General features: G+C 43.2%; 1 protein-coding gene across 3 annotated transcripts in view; it reads right to left on the bottom strand.

Annotated features, from left to right (window-relative positions):
• LOC110498515 (uncharacterized) overlaps positions 1 to 15,753 on the bottom strand; it is a 39,052-nt gene extending 23,299 nt beyond the window's left edge. The window contains exons 1-5 of one of the 3 annotated variants that reach the window (XM_021575173.3): positions 15,231 to 15,753; positions 12,997 to 13,127; positions 12,634 to 12,798; positions 1,873 to 1,984; positions 471 to 568 (exon numbers count right to left, since the gene is read on the bottom strand). In XM_021575173.3, the coding sequence (XP_021430848.3) occupies positions 471 to 568; positions 1,873 to 1,984; positions 12,634 to 12,798; positions 12,997 to 13,127; positions 15,231 to 15,519 (795 nt within the window). In that variant the 5' untranslated portion in view covers positions 15,520 to 15,753. Of the gene's footprint in view, positions 1 to 470; positions 569 to 1,872; positions 1,985 to 11,299; positions 12,799 to 12,996; positions 13,128 to 15,230 lie in introns of those variants that run through there. The other 2 variants (XM_090210490.1, XM_090210491.1) reach the window with 2 other exon arrangements.
• Positions 15,754 to 17,966: the final 2,213 nt, after the last annotated feature.

The following is a 17,966-nucleotide window of genomic DNA, read 5'->3' as shown; positions in this document are numbered from 1 at the left end:
TACACCTGAAAAGTAGAATATTTTTTCTAACTATGGTAACACTTTCCCTTTTCTGTACATCTGCTACCCTCGCTTTGATTAAATACATTTTTGGAATACTTTACTACTTCATATCAAGTAATTAGGGCACTATTTCCTCATTATAAGACACCAGTATCCCGTAGAAGGCAGGCTGAAGGCGGCACCTGTTAGAGGGTTAACCTGAGATGCCATCAGTCTCTCTGAATCACAACAATAGGAGCAGGCCGGAACATCACTAGCCAAGGCTGTGTCTGTTCTCTCCCGCCGCATATGGACACCTCCCCGTCCCCGCCCTGCACACCAAATCCACTCCTCGCCCTGGTCTCAGCCAGTCTGTTGTCATGGAGACTAAGTGTGGATGTTGTTTTTTGTTCGCCTGTCTGTTTCTGGTTGTGGTTAACAGTGTTGTTCCCCAGCCCAGAGTTGAGGATGCTGTCCCATCCACTGACCTCCACTATATCACCTCTGGTCCTGCCCTGATCAATGATGTTGTCCCCTGGGCTCTTGGCTGCACTGGTCTGGGTATCCAAGATGGCCACCCAGTCTCCTGCAGGAAGAGGTTAGAGAATAGAAACTCTACATATGGTGGGTTTTTTGTCAATTACCTGGTCAAGTTCATACATTATAATGTGTTTTTGTAGGTGAACATAAGTTGCATTGATTTAATTTTATGAATGAAGAAAAAAAAGAATAGCCAGGTGCATCACTATTCCCATTGAAGATCTATTACTGTATGTAGGCTATATGTACACTCCTGTTCAAAAGTTGGGGGTCACTTAGAAATGTCCTTGTTTTTGAAAGAAAAACACATTTTCTTGTCCATTTAAAATAACATCAAATTGATCAGATATACAGTGTAGACATTGGTAATGTTGTAAATGACTATTGGAGTTGGAAACTGCAGATTTTTTTTATTTGTAATATCTACATAGGCGTGCAGTGGCCCATTATCAGCAACCATCACTCCTGTGTTCCAATGGCACGTTGTGTTAGAGTTCCTCTGTCCAGTGTCTGCGTTCTTTTGCCCATCTTAATATTTTATTTTTATTGGCTAGTCTGAGATATGGCTTTCTCTTTGCAACTCTGCCTAGAAGGCCAGCATCACGGAGTCGCCTCTTCACTGTTGACGTTGAGATCAGTGTTTTGTGGGTACTATTTAATGAAGCTGCCAGTTGAGGACTTGCGAGGCGTCTGTTTCTCAAACTAGACACTCTAATGTATTTGTCCCCTTGCTCAGTTGTGCACTGGGGCCTCCCACTCCTCTTTATATTCTGGTTAGAGCCCATTTGCACTGTTCTATGAAGGGAGTAGTACACAGCGTTGTAGGAGATCTTCAGTTTCTTGGCAATTTCTCGCATGGAATAGCCTTCATTTCTCCGAACAAGAATAGACTGACGGGTTTCAGGAGAAAGTTCTTTGTTTCTAGCCATTTTGAGCCTGTAATCGAACCCACAAATGCTGATGCTCCAGATACTCAACTAGTCTAAAGAAGGCCAGTTTTATTGCTTTTTTAATCAGGACAACAATTTTCAGCTGTGCTAACATAATTGCAAAAGGGTTTTCTAATGATCAATTAGCCTTTTAAAATGATCAACTTGGATTAGCTAACACAATGTGCCATTGGAACACAGGAGTGATGGTTGCTGACAATGGGCCTCTGTTCGCTTATGTAGATATTTCATAAAAAATATGCCGTTTCCAGCTACAATAGTCATTTACAACATGAACAATGTATTTCTGATCAATTGTATGTTATTTTAATGGAGAAGAAAAAAAGTACTTTTCTTTCAAAAAACAAGGACATTTCTAAGTGACCCCAAACTTTTGAACGGTAATGTATTTCTCCCTTACCTTGCTCCCCCATCTTTAGTCCACTCAGCAGATCAATGCTCTCTGGTTCGTCTTCTATTGTCTCCTCTTTGACCAGCAGCAGATCAGGCTTCCCATCCTCCATGTCTACTGACTAAGAGATACAGAGTGAGAGGATGTTGGATCAAGAAATCTGATATAAGCGACCTGCTATCTTCTGATTGGGCAATGGGGGATTTCTATGCATACTGTGCAAACATGTCAATTTATTTTATACTATGCAAACATGTTAGTTGGTTTGACTACTTGACACTCTTTAATGGTTTGATCATTTAAAAGCCATGGTCCCACAAAATCAATCAAGACCTCGGCCCTTATCTACAAAGAGAATCAGAGTAGGAGTGAGTGCTGATTTAGGATCTTTCCGTATAATCCTATTTCTTATGATCTACAAGGAAACACTGATCCTTGATCAGCACTCCTACTCAGAGGCTTTGTGGATACGGGCCCTGACCTAATACCATTTAGACTGTAGTTCATAGTGTGCTCACCTCAGTAAGCCCAGTCACATATTTTTGCATATATGACAAAATCTGACGTTTTTGTTTGCCTGTTTCACACACATCCATGTGCTTTTATGAAAAAAATAAAAATGAGGTCCTTAGTTTACATGCTAGAACTCACAAACTCTTGGTACAAGGTAATTGCCACGCATGCGCATACCGATAGGATGCATGGGGTGTGTCGCAACGTTTGCTGTCATTAAATGTGAAGACTGTTATATTATCAAATCAATTATCTGTGTAATTATTGCCCCGATTCGTTTAATCACGGAATAGTAACTAACTAAGAAGTTGGGGCACCACAGGAAAATTTTGTTTATAGAGTTGCAATTTCCCAAATATAACTCTTCAGATATTTTATTATCTTATTGATTACCGACTTATATTAATGTATTATTACCTCATCAATCTTATTCCTGAATGTCGCAAACCCTTGGATATCTGCACGAACCCTATCATCATAAATCATGAATAGTGATATACAAATTGGCTTATTTATTTACTAACTAACTAACTAATCAATCACAGAATTACATAAACACACACACAGTAGATAATACATTGGTTCCTAACATGACACAAAGAAAAGTCCCTAGTGGGCTAAGCCAATATGATGGCTTGGTAGACAAAGGAAAGGGGTGGGCAAAGCTTAAGAGCGGGAAAATTCAGAGTTGATAACTACACTCATGGAAATGCTAATACTTTGAACATGAACAACCGCTCATTCGAAAATAAATGGCAATTTACATATTTACAAGTGTATGCCTTTGTTGTCCCTCTCTGCGATCGCCAGTCCGTCTGCTGGATAGATTGTCGACACAAAGTCTCTAGTTTGTCCACCAGAGATCAAAGTCTCTGGTTGTAGCTTGTTATAATGGATACGTCAGAGTACCATTCGGTCATTCAACCGGTTGCATTTACCAGACTAAAGTACTTAAACAGCTGCAGCCTGAATAATTGTTCTTTAGTGTGTAGATTTCTTAGCCATTTCAACGTGGGAATGATCTCCATGTTCTCTGGTCTTGTCCTTTGGTAGAGTTGCCAACCATTTCAACATATAGCGACAGCTTCCATGTTTTCTGGTCTAATGTACATTTTGTCACAGGTGGTTTTATACAGGAGCAGAAAAGGGGGCGTTCCATGACACCGTGTAGTGTCTGTGCTCATGGGGGCGTGGCCACTGACTGATCATAAGTTACTATGAAAAACAATTCTAATTTAGAAGACTAAGATCACATTGTTATCTTTCCAAAATTATTCTTATGCTTAATCATTAATTTAATACAACATTCAGATGCAAACCCCATAATTGAGAAGTGTATGCAAACAAAGAAACAGTAATGTGTGTCTCCTGTCCTTCATGAGGTCACCAAATGAAACAAACTCGACATGACTGTTCCTTAAGTGTCCACGGACCACTCCAACTGCTTGGAATACCGAAATACTGTTACATTATTCAAACTTTTGATGTCCAAGTGTCTCTGTGTTCCATAGTCACATTCCAATCTCGATACTACAGAGTCCAGAAGCAGAGTATTTTACGACCGCCATAAAGCGTCCTCCTCCACCTCTGCGGGAGAGAGAGGGCGCAGTAGAGCGGACCCACTGTACCCTGATCCTTCAGCCCTTCACAGGAGAGTTATGACAGGTGTGACTAGTTCCGTCTTGTACTGACAAAACTGTGGTTATATGTAGAAGGCAAACAATAGTTTAAAGTTTAAATTAAGTCTCTAAAATCAAATAGATCAATATATCCCCAAGCGACTGGGAAAGCGTGAGCGGTCAGTTATATACAAACACAAGCCAATCATTTGGTAAAGCGGCGCGGCGACACAAATCTAACAAGGCATTACTTCCCCCAGAGCAAAAGACAAGGAGCAATTAGGAGATGCAAACGAGAGTAATGAACAGCTAAAGAATATCAAGCAATGCTAAAATGCTCTCAAAGCACACCAAAACAAACTGCTACAATCTGTTAAAAAAGTTTTTAAAAAGTAGATTTGCTCGAAAAGAAAGTAGCCTATCGTGTCAGACATGCACATGAAAGAACAACACACAAAAAATGAACCTGCTGGAAACAAAGTTGCAAACTTTAGAAGATGAATTGGACCAGCAAGAAAACAGAATGAGACGAAACATGAGAATACTGTCTGTACCAGAAGACGAGGAAAAAGGACACCTTTCCAGCTACGTAGTCAAACTGATAGCAGAGGAACTTGCCGTGGATATAGCACCAGAGGATCTGGAACAATGCCAAAAGGATTGGGCGTGAAACAGAAGAACGCTAAATATCCCTGCATGGTAATCTTCAAACTGCGGAACTATCAGACCAAAGTCAACATTCTGAAAGCACAGGGGGGAAAGGAGATCAAAATCCACAGCCAGTCCATTCGATTCGTCTCAGACCTGTCTGCTAGGCTGAGGAGAAAACGCAAGGAATACATTCAGATCAGACAGTCAGAATCAAATCTCAACTCAGCTTCCCGGCAGTGCTGTGGGTATGGAAGGGAACGCAAAGGATGGGATTCACAAGCGCTGATGAAGCCCTAATCAAGCTACAAGAAACCTTTCCAATTGAAGAAGGAGAGCCCCCTGTTCTGAAAAGAGGACGAAGTAGGAAAAAACTATGAGCGCACTAGGCTACATACGGTGATGCCTATGATCGGCTTATGGTAAATTGAGATAATATTATTTCCCCCTCCCCCAATAAAATATATAATCTACTTTCCTCAAGTAACTATTCTTCTCTAGGAAGTAACAATAGAAGTAGCCGATGCCAATGGGCTACATGGACACTGAAAATATAATACAAAAGGGAAAACATAGCATGTAAATAACTATTTGGTCCCGCTTTTTTTTAAGTGCCCCCTATGATGGCTTCATAAAGCCTTCATATAGGCATCATAACACTACATATTTGTGAAGCATCTCATCTATAACCATATATCATGCTCTATAAAGATTCATAATGTGGCATAACTGTTTGACATATTTATACATCTTTTATAGAGCATGAAATACGATTAAAGATGACGGATTTTTGCCCATTTATGCAGTGCTTATGAACCCTATATCAAGGCTTTATGAAGCCTTCAAATAAAGTGGAACCAACTGTTCTATGGATGTGTGTGTGTTTGGGCGTGAGTGTAGGTGTGTGTGGGTGTATGTTTGTGTGCCTGTTCATATGAATGGGAGTGTGAAGGAGGGTGAATTAATACGTGTGGGTGAATGGGTGTGTGGATGCATACCGTATGTGTGAATGAAGGAGAATGGATGAGTAAGTCGATGTATTAAATGTATCTGAGAAGAAGGGGAAAAGGTTGGGACAGACTTGGCTTGGGTGGGTAAGGGTGTGCAAGGAAGGGAGGTTGAGACAAGCTTGGCAAGGATGGAAGGGTGTGACAAGCTTGGCCTGGGTGGGCAAGGATGGGAGGGTGTGACAAGCTTTGCCTGGGTGGGCAAGGATGGAAGGTTGTGACAAGCTTTGCCTGGGTGGGCAAGGATGGAAGGGTGTGACAAGCTTGGTCTGGGTGGGCAAGGATGGGAGGGTGTGACAAGTTTGGCTTGGGTGGATTAAAGGGGGAGGGTGTGATGAGCTTGGCTTTGGTGAGGGGGGGTAAAGGGAGGAGGAAAACTGGGAGGGGGAGGTTTTGAGGGACAAGTTTGGCGTGGAAAAGTGGGAAGAAAGGATTAATCTATACTACAATGTAATTGTATTTATTTTTGTGACTTGCAAACCTGCTGCAAAATGAATAAGAGTTCTGGACAAATTAGGAGGACAAGTCATTATTATTCCTTGTTTGCCATTATAGGTCAATTCCAATGGTGGTTATTGGCGATAGTGGAGGGATAGGGACGGAGGAGCTGGGAGGGCATCAAACACTTCCCTGACATACAGTGAGCTCCAAACGTATTGGGACAATTTTTGTTGTTTTGGCTCTGTACTCCAGCACTTTGGATTTGAAATGATACAATAACTACACTGCTCAAAAAAATAAAGGGAACACTAAAGTAACACATCCTAAATCTGAATGAATGAAATATTCTTATTAAATACTTTTTTCTTTACATAGTTGAATGTGCTGCCAACAAAATCACACAAAACTTATCAATGGAAATCAAATTTGTCAACCCATGGAGGTCTGGATTTGGAGTCACACTCAAAACTAAAGTGGAAAACCACACTACAGGCGGATCCAACTTTGATGTAATGTCCTTAAAACAAGTCAAAATGAGGCTCAGTAGTGTGTGTGGCCTCCACGTGCCTGTATGCCCTCCCTACAACGCCTGGGCATGCTCCTGATGAGGTGGCGGATGGTCTCCTGAGGGATCTCCTCCCAGACCTGGACAAAAGCATCCGCCAACTCCTGGACAGTCTGTGGTGCAACGTGGCGTTGGTGGATGGAGCGAGACATGATGTCCCAGATGTGCTCAATTGGATTCAGGTCTGGGGAACGGGCGGGCCAGTCCATAGCATCAATGCCTTCCTCTTGCAGTAACTGCTGACACACTCCAGACACATGAGGTCTAGCATTGTCTTGCATTAGGAGGAACCCATGGTCAACCGCACCAGCATATGGTTTCACAAGGGGTCTGAGGATCTCATCTCGGTACCTAATGGCAGTCAGGCTACCTCTGGCGAGCACATGGAGGGCTGTGCGGCCCGTCAAAGAAATGCCACCCCACACCATGACTGACCCACCGCCAAACCGGTCATGCTGGAGGATGTTGCAGGCAACAGAACGTTCTCCACGGCGTCTCCAGACTCTGTCACGTCTGTCACATGTGCTCAGTGTGAACCTGCTTTCATCTGTGAAGAGCACAGGGCGTCAGTGGTGAATTTGCCAATCTTGGTGTTCTCTGGCAAATGCCAACGTCCTGCACGGTGTTGGGCTGTAAGCACAACCCCCACCTGTGGACGTCGGGCCCTCATACCACCCTTGTGGAGTCTGTTTCTGACCGTTTGAGCAGACACATGCACATTTGAGGCCCGCTGGAGGTCATTTTGCAGGGCTCTGGCAGTCCCCCTCCTGCTCCTCCTTGCACAAAGGCGGTCCTGCTGCTGGGTTGTTGCCCTCCTACGGCCTCCTCCACGTCTCCTGATGTACTGGCCTGTCTCCTGGTAGCGCCTCCATGCTCTGGACACTACGCTGACAGACACAGGAAACCTTCTTGCCACAGTTCGCATTGATGTGCCATCCTGGATGAGCTGCACTACCTGAGCCACTTGTGTGGGTTGTAGACTCCGTCTCATGCTACCACTAGAGTGAAAGCACCGCCAGCGTTCAAAAGTGACCAAAACATCAGCCAGGAAGCATAGGAACTGAGAAGTGGTCTGTGGTCACCACCTGCAGAACCACTCCTTTATTGGGGGTGTCTAGACAATTGTCTATAATTTCCACCTGTTGTGGAAATTATTGACAATTTATTGTCAATCAGTGTTGCTTCCTAAGTGGACAGTTTGATTTCACAGAAGTGTGATTGACTTGGAGTTACATTGTGTTGTTTAAGTGTTCCCTTTATTTTTTTGAGCAGTGTATTTGTATTTATTATGGATCGCCATTAGTTCTTGCCAAGGCAGCAGCTAATCTTCCTGGGGTTTATTATGGATCCCCATTAGTTCCTGCCAAGGCAGCAGCTAATCTTCCTGGGGTTTATTATGGATCCCCATTAGTTCCTGCCAAGGCAGAAGCTAATCTTCCTGGGGTTTATTATGGATCCCCATTAGTTCTTGCCAAGGCAGCAGCTAATCTTCCTGGGGTTTATTATGGATCCCCATTAGTTCTTGCCAAGGCAGCAGCTAATCTTCCTGGGGTTTATTATGGATCCCCATTAGTTCTTGCCAAGGCAGCAGCTAATCTTCCTGGGGTTTATTATGGATCCCCATTAGTTCTTGCCAAGGCAGCAGCTAATCTTCCTGGGGTTTATTATGGATCCCCATTAGTTCCTGCCAAGGCAGCAGCCAATCTTCCTGGGGTTTATTATGGATCCCCATTAGTTCTTGCCAAGGCAGCAGCTAATCTTTCTGGGGTTTATTATGGATCCCCATTAGTTCCTGCCAAGGCAGCAGCTAATCTTCCTGGGGTTTATTATGGATCCCCATTAGTTCCTGCCGATGCAGCAGCTACTCTTCCTGGAGTCCAGCAACATTAAGGCAGTTATATACAATTGAAATATTACATGACATTACATTTCATAACACTTTATCCAATACATTTAGTGTGTTCCCTCAGGCCACTACTCCACAATCACATATTTACAATACAACATCCATGTATGTGTGTCTGTGTCTCTTCATAGTCCCGCTGTTCCATAAGGTGTATTTTTTATCTGTTTTCAAAATCGGATTCTACTGCTTGCATCAGTTACCTGATGTGGAATAGAGTTCCATGTAGACATGGCTATATGTAGTACTGTGCGCCTCCCATAGTCTGTTCTAGACTTGGGGATTGTGAAGAGACCTTTGGTGGCATGTCTTGTGGGGTATGCATGGGTCAACACTTCTTACAAAAACAAGTAGTGATGAAGTCAATCTCTCTTCCACTTTGAGCCATGAGAGATTGACATGCATATTATTAATGTTAGCTCTCCATGTACATTTAAGGGCCAGCCGTGCTGCCCTGTTCTGAGCCAATTGTAATTTTCCGAGGACTCCCTTTGTGGCACCTGACCACACGACTGAGGTTAAAGTGAAGACTGTTAGATTTTATTTACGGTTATTGTCATCCATATCGGGTGAACCGTTTAGAAATTAGAGCACCTTTTGTACATAGTCCCCTCACTTATGTGCATTAAAGTTTTCAAAAGTTTAGTATTTGGTTCCATATTCCTAGCGTGCAATGATTACATCAAGCGTGTGACTCCACAAACTTGTTGGATGCATTGCTGTTAATTTTGGTTGCGTTTCAGAGAATTTTGTGCCCAATAGAAATTAATGTATTGTGTCATATGAGTCACTTTTATTGTAAATAAGAATAGAATATGTTTCTAAACTCTTCTACATTAATGTGGATGCTACCATCATTAACGGATAATCCTGAATGAATCATGAATAATGACGAGTGAGAAAGTTACACTTACAAATATCATACACCTCCCCCGTTATTGTAATGGTGAGAGGTTAGCATGTCTTGGGGGTATGATATTTCTACATCTGTAACCTTCTTACTCATCATTATTCACAATTCATTCAGGACTAAGGGTGCGTTCATAAATTCACTCTGGCTATCTACTCTGATTTCAGAGCACTCTCCTCCGAGTGTGCAAAAGCGCAGAATAACTGACGCTCAACACCCCTTGAATATGGCCGGTGTCAGTAAACCTCAGCGAAAAAGCGTAATTAAATTGTTGCCAGGAGCACAGTTTAGTCACCAATGCTCTGGATAAAAGGAAAACAGCCTAACAAGCTCTGCTATGGAGAATAAAATGGACAGAGTGAGGTGTTCTCTCACTTTAGGGCTCCCAAGTGACGCAACGGCCTAAGGCACTGCATCTCAGTGCTAGAGGAATCACTACAGACCCTGGTTTGATCCCGGGCTGGATCACAACCGGCCGTGATTGGGAGTCCCATAGGGCAGCACACAATTGGCCCAGCGTCGTCTGGGTTAGGGGAAGGTTTGGCCGGGGTAGGCCGTCATTGTAAAATAAGAATTTGTTCTTAACTGACTTGCCTAGTTAAATGAAGGTTAGCTTGGGTGCTTGCCTGCCGTTGTGAGGTCAGAAACCTGGATCAACCCTACTCCTCTGCCAGAGCGTCCAGTATGCGCTCTGAACGCTCCGCGAGCACAACGCTCTTGAATTTCCAACAAACGAACAATCCAACAATTTACAAATGCCCAGAGGGCACTCTGGCACTCCAGATTGGATTTACAAACACACCGTAGGAAAGTTAGATGCACAAATAGCTGTGTGTTTGTGTGCAACTCTTAAGAGGCAGCTCTGCATTTTCAAGCTGTTGGCTACGTCCCTTTTCAACACACTAACACAATACACATAAATCTACATTTAAAAGGGGGGGGGGGACTCATTTGAGATTCAAAGCCTTGTCACAATCTGCGTCAATTACGCAGACTAGGCAATTTACACAGAGAGCAATTTGATCAGTCAGTCAAATACACGTGATAGTTGCTTTGATGATCAGAACGTGTGGTTGGACTGCGGTATGTTAAGGACACTTCCATGAACAAGTGTTGGAACATATCTCATATGTATATACTGTACTCGATACCATCTACTGTATCTTGCCTATGCTGCTCTGTACCATCACTCATTCATATATCCTTATGTACATATTCTTTATCCCCTTACACTGTGTACAAGACAGTAGTTTTGGAATTGTTAGATTACTTGTTGGTTATTACTGCATTGTCGGAACTAGAAGCACAAGCATTTCGCTACACTCGCATTAACATCTGCTAACCATGTGTATGTGACAAATAAAATTTGATTTGATTTGACACGTCCAACTATGTCGACCATTTTAATTGGCTGATGCAGAACTTGTTCCAGGATATAATCTGATGAGACCAGCTACAATTTAGTGTTTTGTCAACTGCAAGTAAATCAAACATTTTCACTGGCTGATAGTCATTTTGAGCCGCAGAAAATATTTACATTGAAATTGTTACTTATGTTTCCCACTACGTCAGAGTTCTATACTGTAGTTACAGAATGACTTCATTTAAAAATAAAAAAAACATAATGGGACATAAATATTACGTGGTTAAAAATAAGTCAGCTATGATAAGTTAAAAGTCATCAGACAAACCTGACTAAACTATGTTGACGTGTACAGTAGGTGTTTGGGTATATTTAGTAAGCGTATATTGGTTATAATATCGTGTGTATGCAGAATAGGGTGAGATCAGATGTGATGTAAACTAAGAGTCTAAATGAAAGGCTTAGAATGAAAAGTTCCATTTTGTGTTTATTGAACATAAACAAGATTTAAATACACATGAAAACCACACATACACATCTCAACTAATAATCTGAATGAATTTGATAAATTGTATTAATTTTCTCATGAAAAGTGTCTTGGGAAAAAAAATTAAGTAGTTGAATGAAAGTAATTAAATAGGCATTTGTGAACACAGTACAACCACAACATGTATCAGACTTTGTTGGTGTAACGGATGTGAAACTGCTAGCTAATGCAGAGTTTGATCTAAACATCAGAAGCTATTGAGTAAAATAGTTACTTTCTATGTTACAGAGTGAAATGTTTTTTCTGCTGGTGTATCCTGAGGTAGCTCCTCTCTGAGAACCTCTTCCCGCAGTGCGTACAGGCAAATGGCCTCTCTCCGGTGTGGACCTTCAGGTGCATCTTCACATGGTCCTGGCGGGAGAACCTCTTCTCACACTGGGGGCAGCTGTAGGGTTTCTCACCTGTGTGGACCCTCTGGTGCCTCTTCAGGTCACGAGCCTGGGCGAAACGCATTTGACACTGGGCACAGCTGAAGGGTTTCACCCCTGTGTGGACCCTCTGGTGGATTTCCACCTTCTGGGGGCTGCTGAAGCCTTTGTTACAGAACATGCAGATGAACCGTTTCTCTTTAACATTGCCTGATGTTTCTCCCCCTCCCTGAGCCTGGGCTCTAGTCCTGTCATTTGAGTTCAATACCTGATCGAAAAGGACATGGATGGGTGAATCGGAAGGCCCCATCGACGTGGACACTGGGTCGCGATCCCTGAACTCGTGTATAGGTGAGTGGGTCACAACGGTTGGATTTGTCTCTAAGCTTTCCCTATAATCTAAGAAATCTCTGCCCTGTGAGTGTCCATCTCCAAGGTGACTTTCTGCATTCCGTGTGGGAGAAGCGTCACCCTCCACTTTCACAGTCACCTCATCTATGATTATAACCTCCCTTTTCTTATCTAGGTACCCTTCAGAGTATACACTACTACTGTACTGGTTCCAGTCCCCTCTAGACAGATCAGTCTGTGTCTCTAAACCCAAAGATATGTTGCCAGGGTCCATTTCTGTAGAGTAAGAACAAGACGGGTCATCACCACGAGTGTCTAACGCATCACCATCTCCACGGGAATTAACCGTTCTTTGGCTCTGGTGAAATACGGGTAAGTACTCTGAACCGGGAGCAGGAGGACAGCCCAGTGTCCCCAACCCCAGTCTCTCTGGGTCTGATCTGTGGTCAGATCCTGTGTGTAAGAGCCTTTTTGTTACAGTTAAAGTATTGGAATCTGTCTCTGACTTGAGGACGGCGTTCGGCGTTCCACTGACCTCAGTGATGCTGCTTCGGGTCCTGGGCTGCGCTGGGGCGGTGGTGGGGTCCTCCATGGCTACAGAGGGCGTTCCAGTCTGGATGTCTCTGCTGTGCCGTGGGTCTTCCTGTCCTTCAGACCTCTCCATCTTGACCCCAGGACCTGCAGTCTCTGCATCTGCAGACTGACACAAAAAGAGAGGAGGTTATTACCGGTAAATTTGTAGAATTGGATAACAATGTCGTAGGGAAGTCTCAAAAGCTCCCCTATGGCAGATGTACATGTAAGCAAGTGAATAGCTGAGGTGAGCCTTTCTGAAATAAACGGGCCACATTTGATTTACAAAGTAACTGTAATTTTTATGCAAAACTATTACACTAACCTCTATCATGATAACATGCTGGGTTGAGGTTCCACTCCCCTCATCAACAGTAATTGGTTGGTCATCTCTCCATGAATTGTGCTTCATTGGCTTCACAAAGCTCCTGTGGCCTCCAGTGAGACTTTCTTCACCTGAGAAAGTGATTGGGAGAAAAAAAAGGAGGTTGTGTTGGCTACTGTCTGCTCAACGGTATAGAGCCTTTTCTGTGTTTGCAAATACTTCTGCATGAGGGCGAAGAGTGCAATTTGGTTGCAGAACACGGGGGAGTTCTCATTTTAAGGCTTGTATGAAAGTCCTACTTAACATAACAGTGTAAGCATATGACAACCCAAAAATCAATGGCTCTGGTTATAATAGCCTCTTTTAGAATCTGAGGGTGAAATACTTCCACACTCATCTCTAACATGTAGGCTCAGCATTCCTGACCAGTCTCGTTACAAGTCAGAATGTTGAACAAACTTCATTTCAACTTACTTTACTTGTTGTCTGCTGATTTTGTTCCTATGTCGGTGGTAACCTGGTACAAAATATCCACAGGGAAGTGTTATCAAACCCCGGCCTACTGATGCAATTCGCACTTGACCAATACTTGCACAATATGGCCGAGCATAACCGAACGGCAAACACTTCCAGCTGATTCCGAGGAAATGTGCTTCGGTCAACGTACGTGTCAAGAGAATGAAAATACAAGTGACAGAACCTACCGGCGCCGCAAAAAGTAGGGTAAACAACCCTTTCCTGTGGATACCTTATCTCCTACTGCCAAAAGGACCAACAGCATGAACAACCGGTAAAGTGTAAATATAATTTTAATAAACATTCTGGCTTGTAGAGACTACTGCATCTTTTCATGGTGACATTAAGACACCATGGAGCCGGCACGAGATATGGGTCCGTACAACAGTGCAGTACTCGAGATCTGACCTTTATCCACACTGCTTCATCGAGAAGATTGAAATAGTGTTCATTTTCCCAGAAAACTGCCATTTTCGTTCTCATGCTAGCTAGCATTAGCCATAATGGAATTGCACTGGCTGTGATACACTACATAGCCAAAACTGCTCGTCGAACATCTCATTCCAAAATCATTGCCATTAATATGGAGTTGGTCCCCCCTCTGCTCCTCCACTCTTCTGGGAAGGCTTTCCACTAGATGTTCGAACATTGCTGCAGGGACTTTCTTCCATTCAATTTCAGCCACAAGAGCATTAGTGAGGTCGGGCACTGATGTTGGGTGATTAGGCCTGGCTCACAGTCGGCGTTCCAATTCATCCCAAAGGTGTTCGATGGGGTTGAGGTCAGGGCTCTGTGCAGGTTAGTCAAGTTATTCCATACTGATCTTGACAAACCATTTCTGTATGGACCTCACTTTGTGCACGGGGGCATTTCCCTGTTGAAACAGGAAAGGGCCTTCCCAAAACTGTTGCTACGAAGTCAGAAGAACAGAATAGTCTAAAATGTCATTGTATGCTGTAGCATTAAGATTTCCCTTCACTGGAACTAAGGGGCCTAGCCCAAACCATGAAAAACAGTCACATTATTCCTCATCCACCAAACTTTATAGTTGGCACCCTGCACTCGGGCAGGTAACATTCTCCTGGCATCCGCTAAACCCAGATTTGTCCGTCTGACTGCCAGATGGTGAGACTTGGTTTATCACTCCAGAGAACGTGCTTCCACTGCTCCAGAGTTCAATGTCGGTGAGCTTTACACCACACCAGCCGACGCATGGCATTGCGCATGGTGATCTTAGGCTTGTATGCGGCTGGAAACCCATTTAAGGTCAAATTTGGAGTACAGTGGCATATCATATCCCTACATTGAGGTACGTTTTCCGACCATATCTCGTGCTGGTGTCTTAATGTAAATTGGAGATTGGAGCCCCCCAAAAAAGACACAATAGTCTCTACATACCAGCATGTTGAATAAAATGTTATTTACACTTACTAACCATGACTGGAGCCCCAGTGCAGCTCATTGTAAACAACAGTAATAGTAGGGTCGGTATCGTCTGGCAAGATGACCTGCTTTTATTCTGCATCCAAGTCGTGTGCATTTGTTTAGAATATGATATTGAATCTTTGCGCTAGATGGCTCGTAATCAGGGAATTTGAAATATTGCATACCATCTAAAAACTGACCGAGACCCAATTATGTGTAACATCTGAACACGTGTGCAGGGAGGAAAGGGGCAATTAACTTTATGAACGGCGACAGCCTTCTGCAAAATATACCTCTTGCCATTCCTCTGTGTCGGTCGAGGATCTTGACACTACCGGGACGACTTGCGAGGGCGCGCTCTCGCATTGTCCCCTCTGCGCGCTCCCGTGCCATCTTCAGTTCCAGTAGCTGTAGTTTCCTCCGCAATGTCCTGTTATCTTTCTGGCTTTGAGTTATTTCCAAACGAAACACTGCATAGTCGTCGTCTACGAGTTTACAGATCTCTGCCACGGCTGCATTCGCTAGCACCTCCATGATGGAGGCTATTTGAGTGTGAAAAACCATATCGTTACAGTTAGCCATTGTTAGCTAACGTGATCAGCTACTATACCTATTTAGCGTTACCTAAATAATATCTATTAACCAAGTCCTGGCATCAACACGACTGATATTCAGTTCCATGGTGATAATAAACGTCTAAATAACAATGCTAACGTGGAAATAGTTTTTGATCACTTCCGTTTACACTAATAGAAATTATCTTATTGGTAGGCGTCAGAGCTCAAATGGGTGTGGTTAAATTAAAAAGGTATGCGCGCTGTTCTTTGAAATACGGTACTGTTTATAGAGTGTGATTGCGATCTGTGGATTTGCTGTTTTCACGTGTCCATTAACTCGTGACATTCCTGGATTACTCATTATATGAATACAGTCGGATTAAATCAACAAATACAATAGTCTGTTGAAAAAACGTTAAAGTTACATGTAGTGGTGTTGTGCAATTGTTTTTAGATGAGGGAGCGCCCCCAAAAAATATTCCAATGACGTAATAATTTCCTCAATTAACATTTGTTCGGAAAGTGTATAGAATATGCATATAATACATCCTCCAATTGGAACGTCTGCCCATGCCCACACTATGGGTGCGTTTGTAAATTCACTCTGGCTATCTACTCCGATTTTAGAGCACTCTCGTCTAAGTGTGCCAGAGCGCTGGCACTGGATAAAAGGAAAATAGCATAACCATCTCTGCTAGGGCGAGTAAAATGGTCAGAGTGAGGTGTTCTCTCATTTGTGTCTGGAAGTAGCTAGCAAGGTAGCCAACGTTAGCCGGTTAGCTTGGGTGCATGACTGCCGTTGTGAGGTCAGAACGCTCGGATCAACTGTACTCCTCGGCAAGAGCATCCAGTGTGAACGCTCCAGAGCGAAACCCTCTGAATTTATGAACGCCCAGATCACACTTTGGCATTCCAGATTTCATTTACGAACAAACCCTATTGTCTCAAAAGTTAATATTTTTTACATCCCCTTAAACACCAAGTTAGGAATAGGCTACCTCATTTCAAAATAGACCATCGCTGTCAATCATGTATGATAATTTGTCACCTTATACTGGTGAAACTTTCAAACTGCATCTCCATGACAACCATTTAATTGATCTCAATCAGTTTCATGGGAATATGCATTTATACTGAACAAAAATATAAACGCAACATGTAACGTGTTGGTCACATTTTTCATGGGCTGAAATTAAAAAGCCCAGAAATGTTCCATAAGCACAAAAAGCATTTTTCTCTCAAATGTTGTTCACAAATGTGTTTATATCCCTGTCAGTGAGTGTTTCTCCTTTCCCAAGATAATTCCTCCACCTGAGAGGTGTGGCATATCAAGAAGCTGATTAAACAGCATGATCACTACACAGGTGCACCTTGTGCTGGGGACAATAAAAGGCCATAATAAAATGTGCAGTTTTGTCACACAACAGAATGCCACAGATGTCTCAAGTTTTGACGGAGCGTGCAATTGGCATGCTGACTGCAGGAATGTCCACCAGAGTTGTTGCCAGAGAATTTAATGTTAATTTATCTACCATAAGCCGCCTCCAACGTCGTTTTAGAGAGTATGGCAGTACGTCTAACCGGCCTCACAACCGCAGACCACGTGTAACCACGCCAGCCCAGAACCTCCACATCCGGCTTCTTCACCTGCGGGATCATCTGAGACCAGCCACCCGGACAGCTGATGAAACTGAGAAGTATTTCTGTCTGTAATAAAGCCCTTTTTTGGGTTGGCTGGGTCTGGCTCCCCAGTGGATGGGCCTGGCTTCTAGTGATGGGCATTCCAGCTCTTTCCAGTGAGCCGGCTCATTCGGCTCAGCTCACCAAAAAGAGACCGCTCTTTTGGCTCCCAAACGGCTCTTTAAAAAATATATATACAGTGGGGAGAACAAGTATTTGATACACAGCCGATTTTTCAGGTTTTCCTACTTACAAAGCATGTAGAGGTATGTATTTTTTATCATAGGTACACTTCAACTGTGAGAGACGGAATCTAAAACAAAAATTCAGAAAATCACATTGTATGATTTTTAAGTAATTAATTTGCATTTTATTGCATGACATAAGTATTTGATCACCTACCAACCAGTAAGAATTCCGGCTCTCACAGACCTGTTAGTTTTTCTTTAAGAAGCCCTCCTGTTCTCCACTCATTACCTGTATTAACTGCACCTGTTTGAACTCGTTACCTGTATAAAAGACACCTGTCCACACACTCAATCAAACAGACGCCAACCTCTCCACAATGGCCAAGACCAGAGAGCTGTGTAAGGACATCAGGGTTCAATTGTAAACCTGCACAAGGCTGGGATGGGCTACAGGACAATAGGCAAGCAGCTTGGTGAAAAGGCAACAACTGTTGGCGCAATTATTAGAAAATGGAAGAAGTTCAAGATGACGGTCAATCACCCTCGGTCTGGGGCTCCATGCAAGGTCTCACCTCGTGCGGCATCAATGATCATGAGGAAGGTG

This window comes from Oncorhynchus mykiss, chromosome 19 (genome assembly GCF_057628025.1).
Source record: "Oncorhynchus mykiss isolate SJ-2025 chromosome 19, ASM5762802v1, whole genome shotgun sequence".
Classification (NCBI taxonomy): domain Eukaryota; kingdom Metazoa; phylum Chordata; class Actinopteri; order Salmoniformes; family Salmonidae; genus Oncorhynchus; species Oncorhynchus mykiss.
Note: the sequence above shows the minus strand (reverse complement) of the source record. Positions and strands in the feature narration are given on the sequence as shown.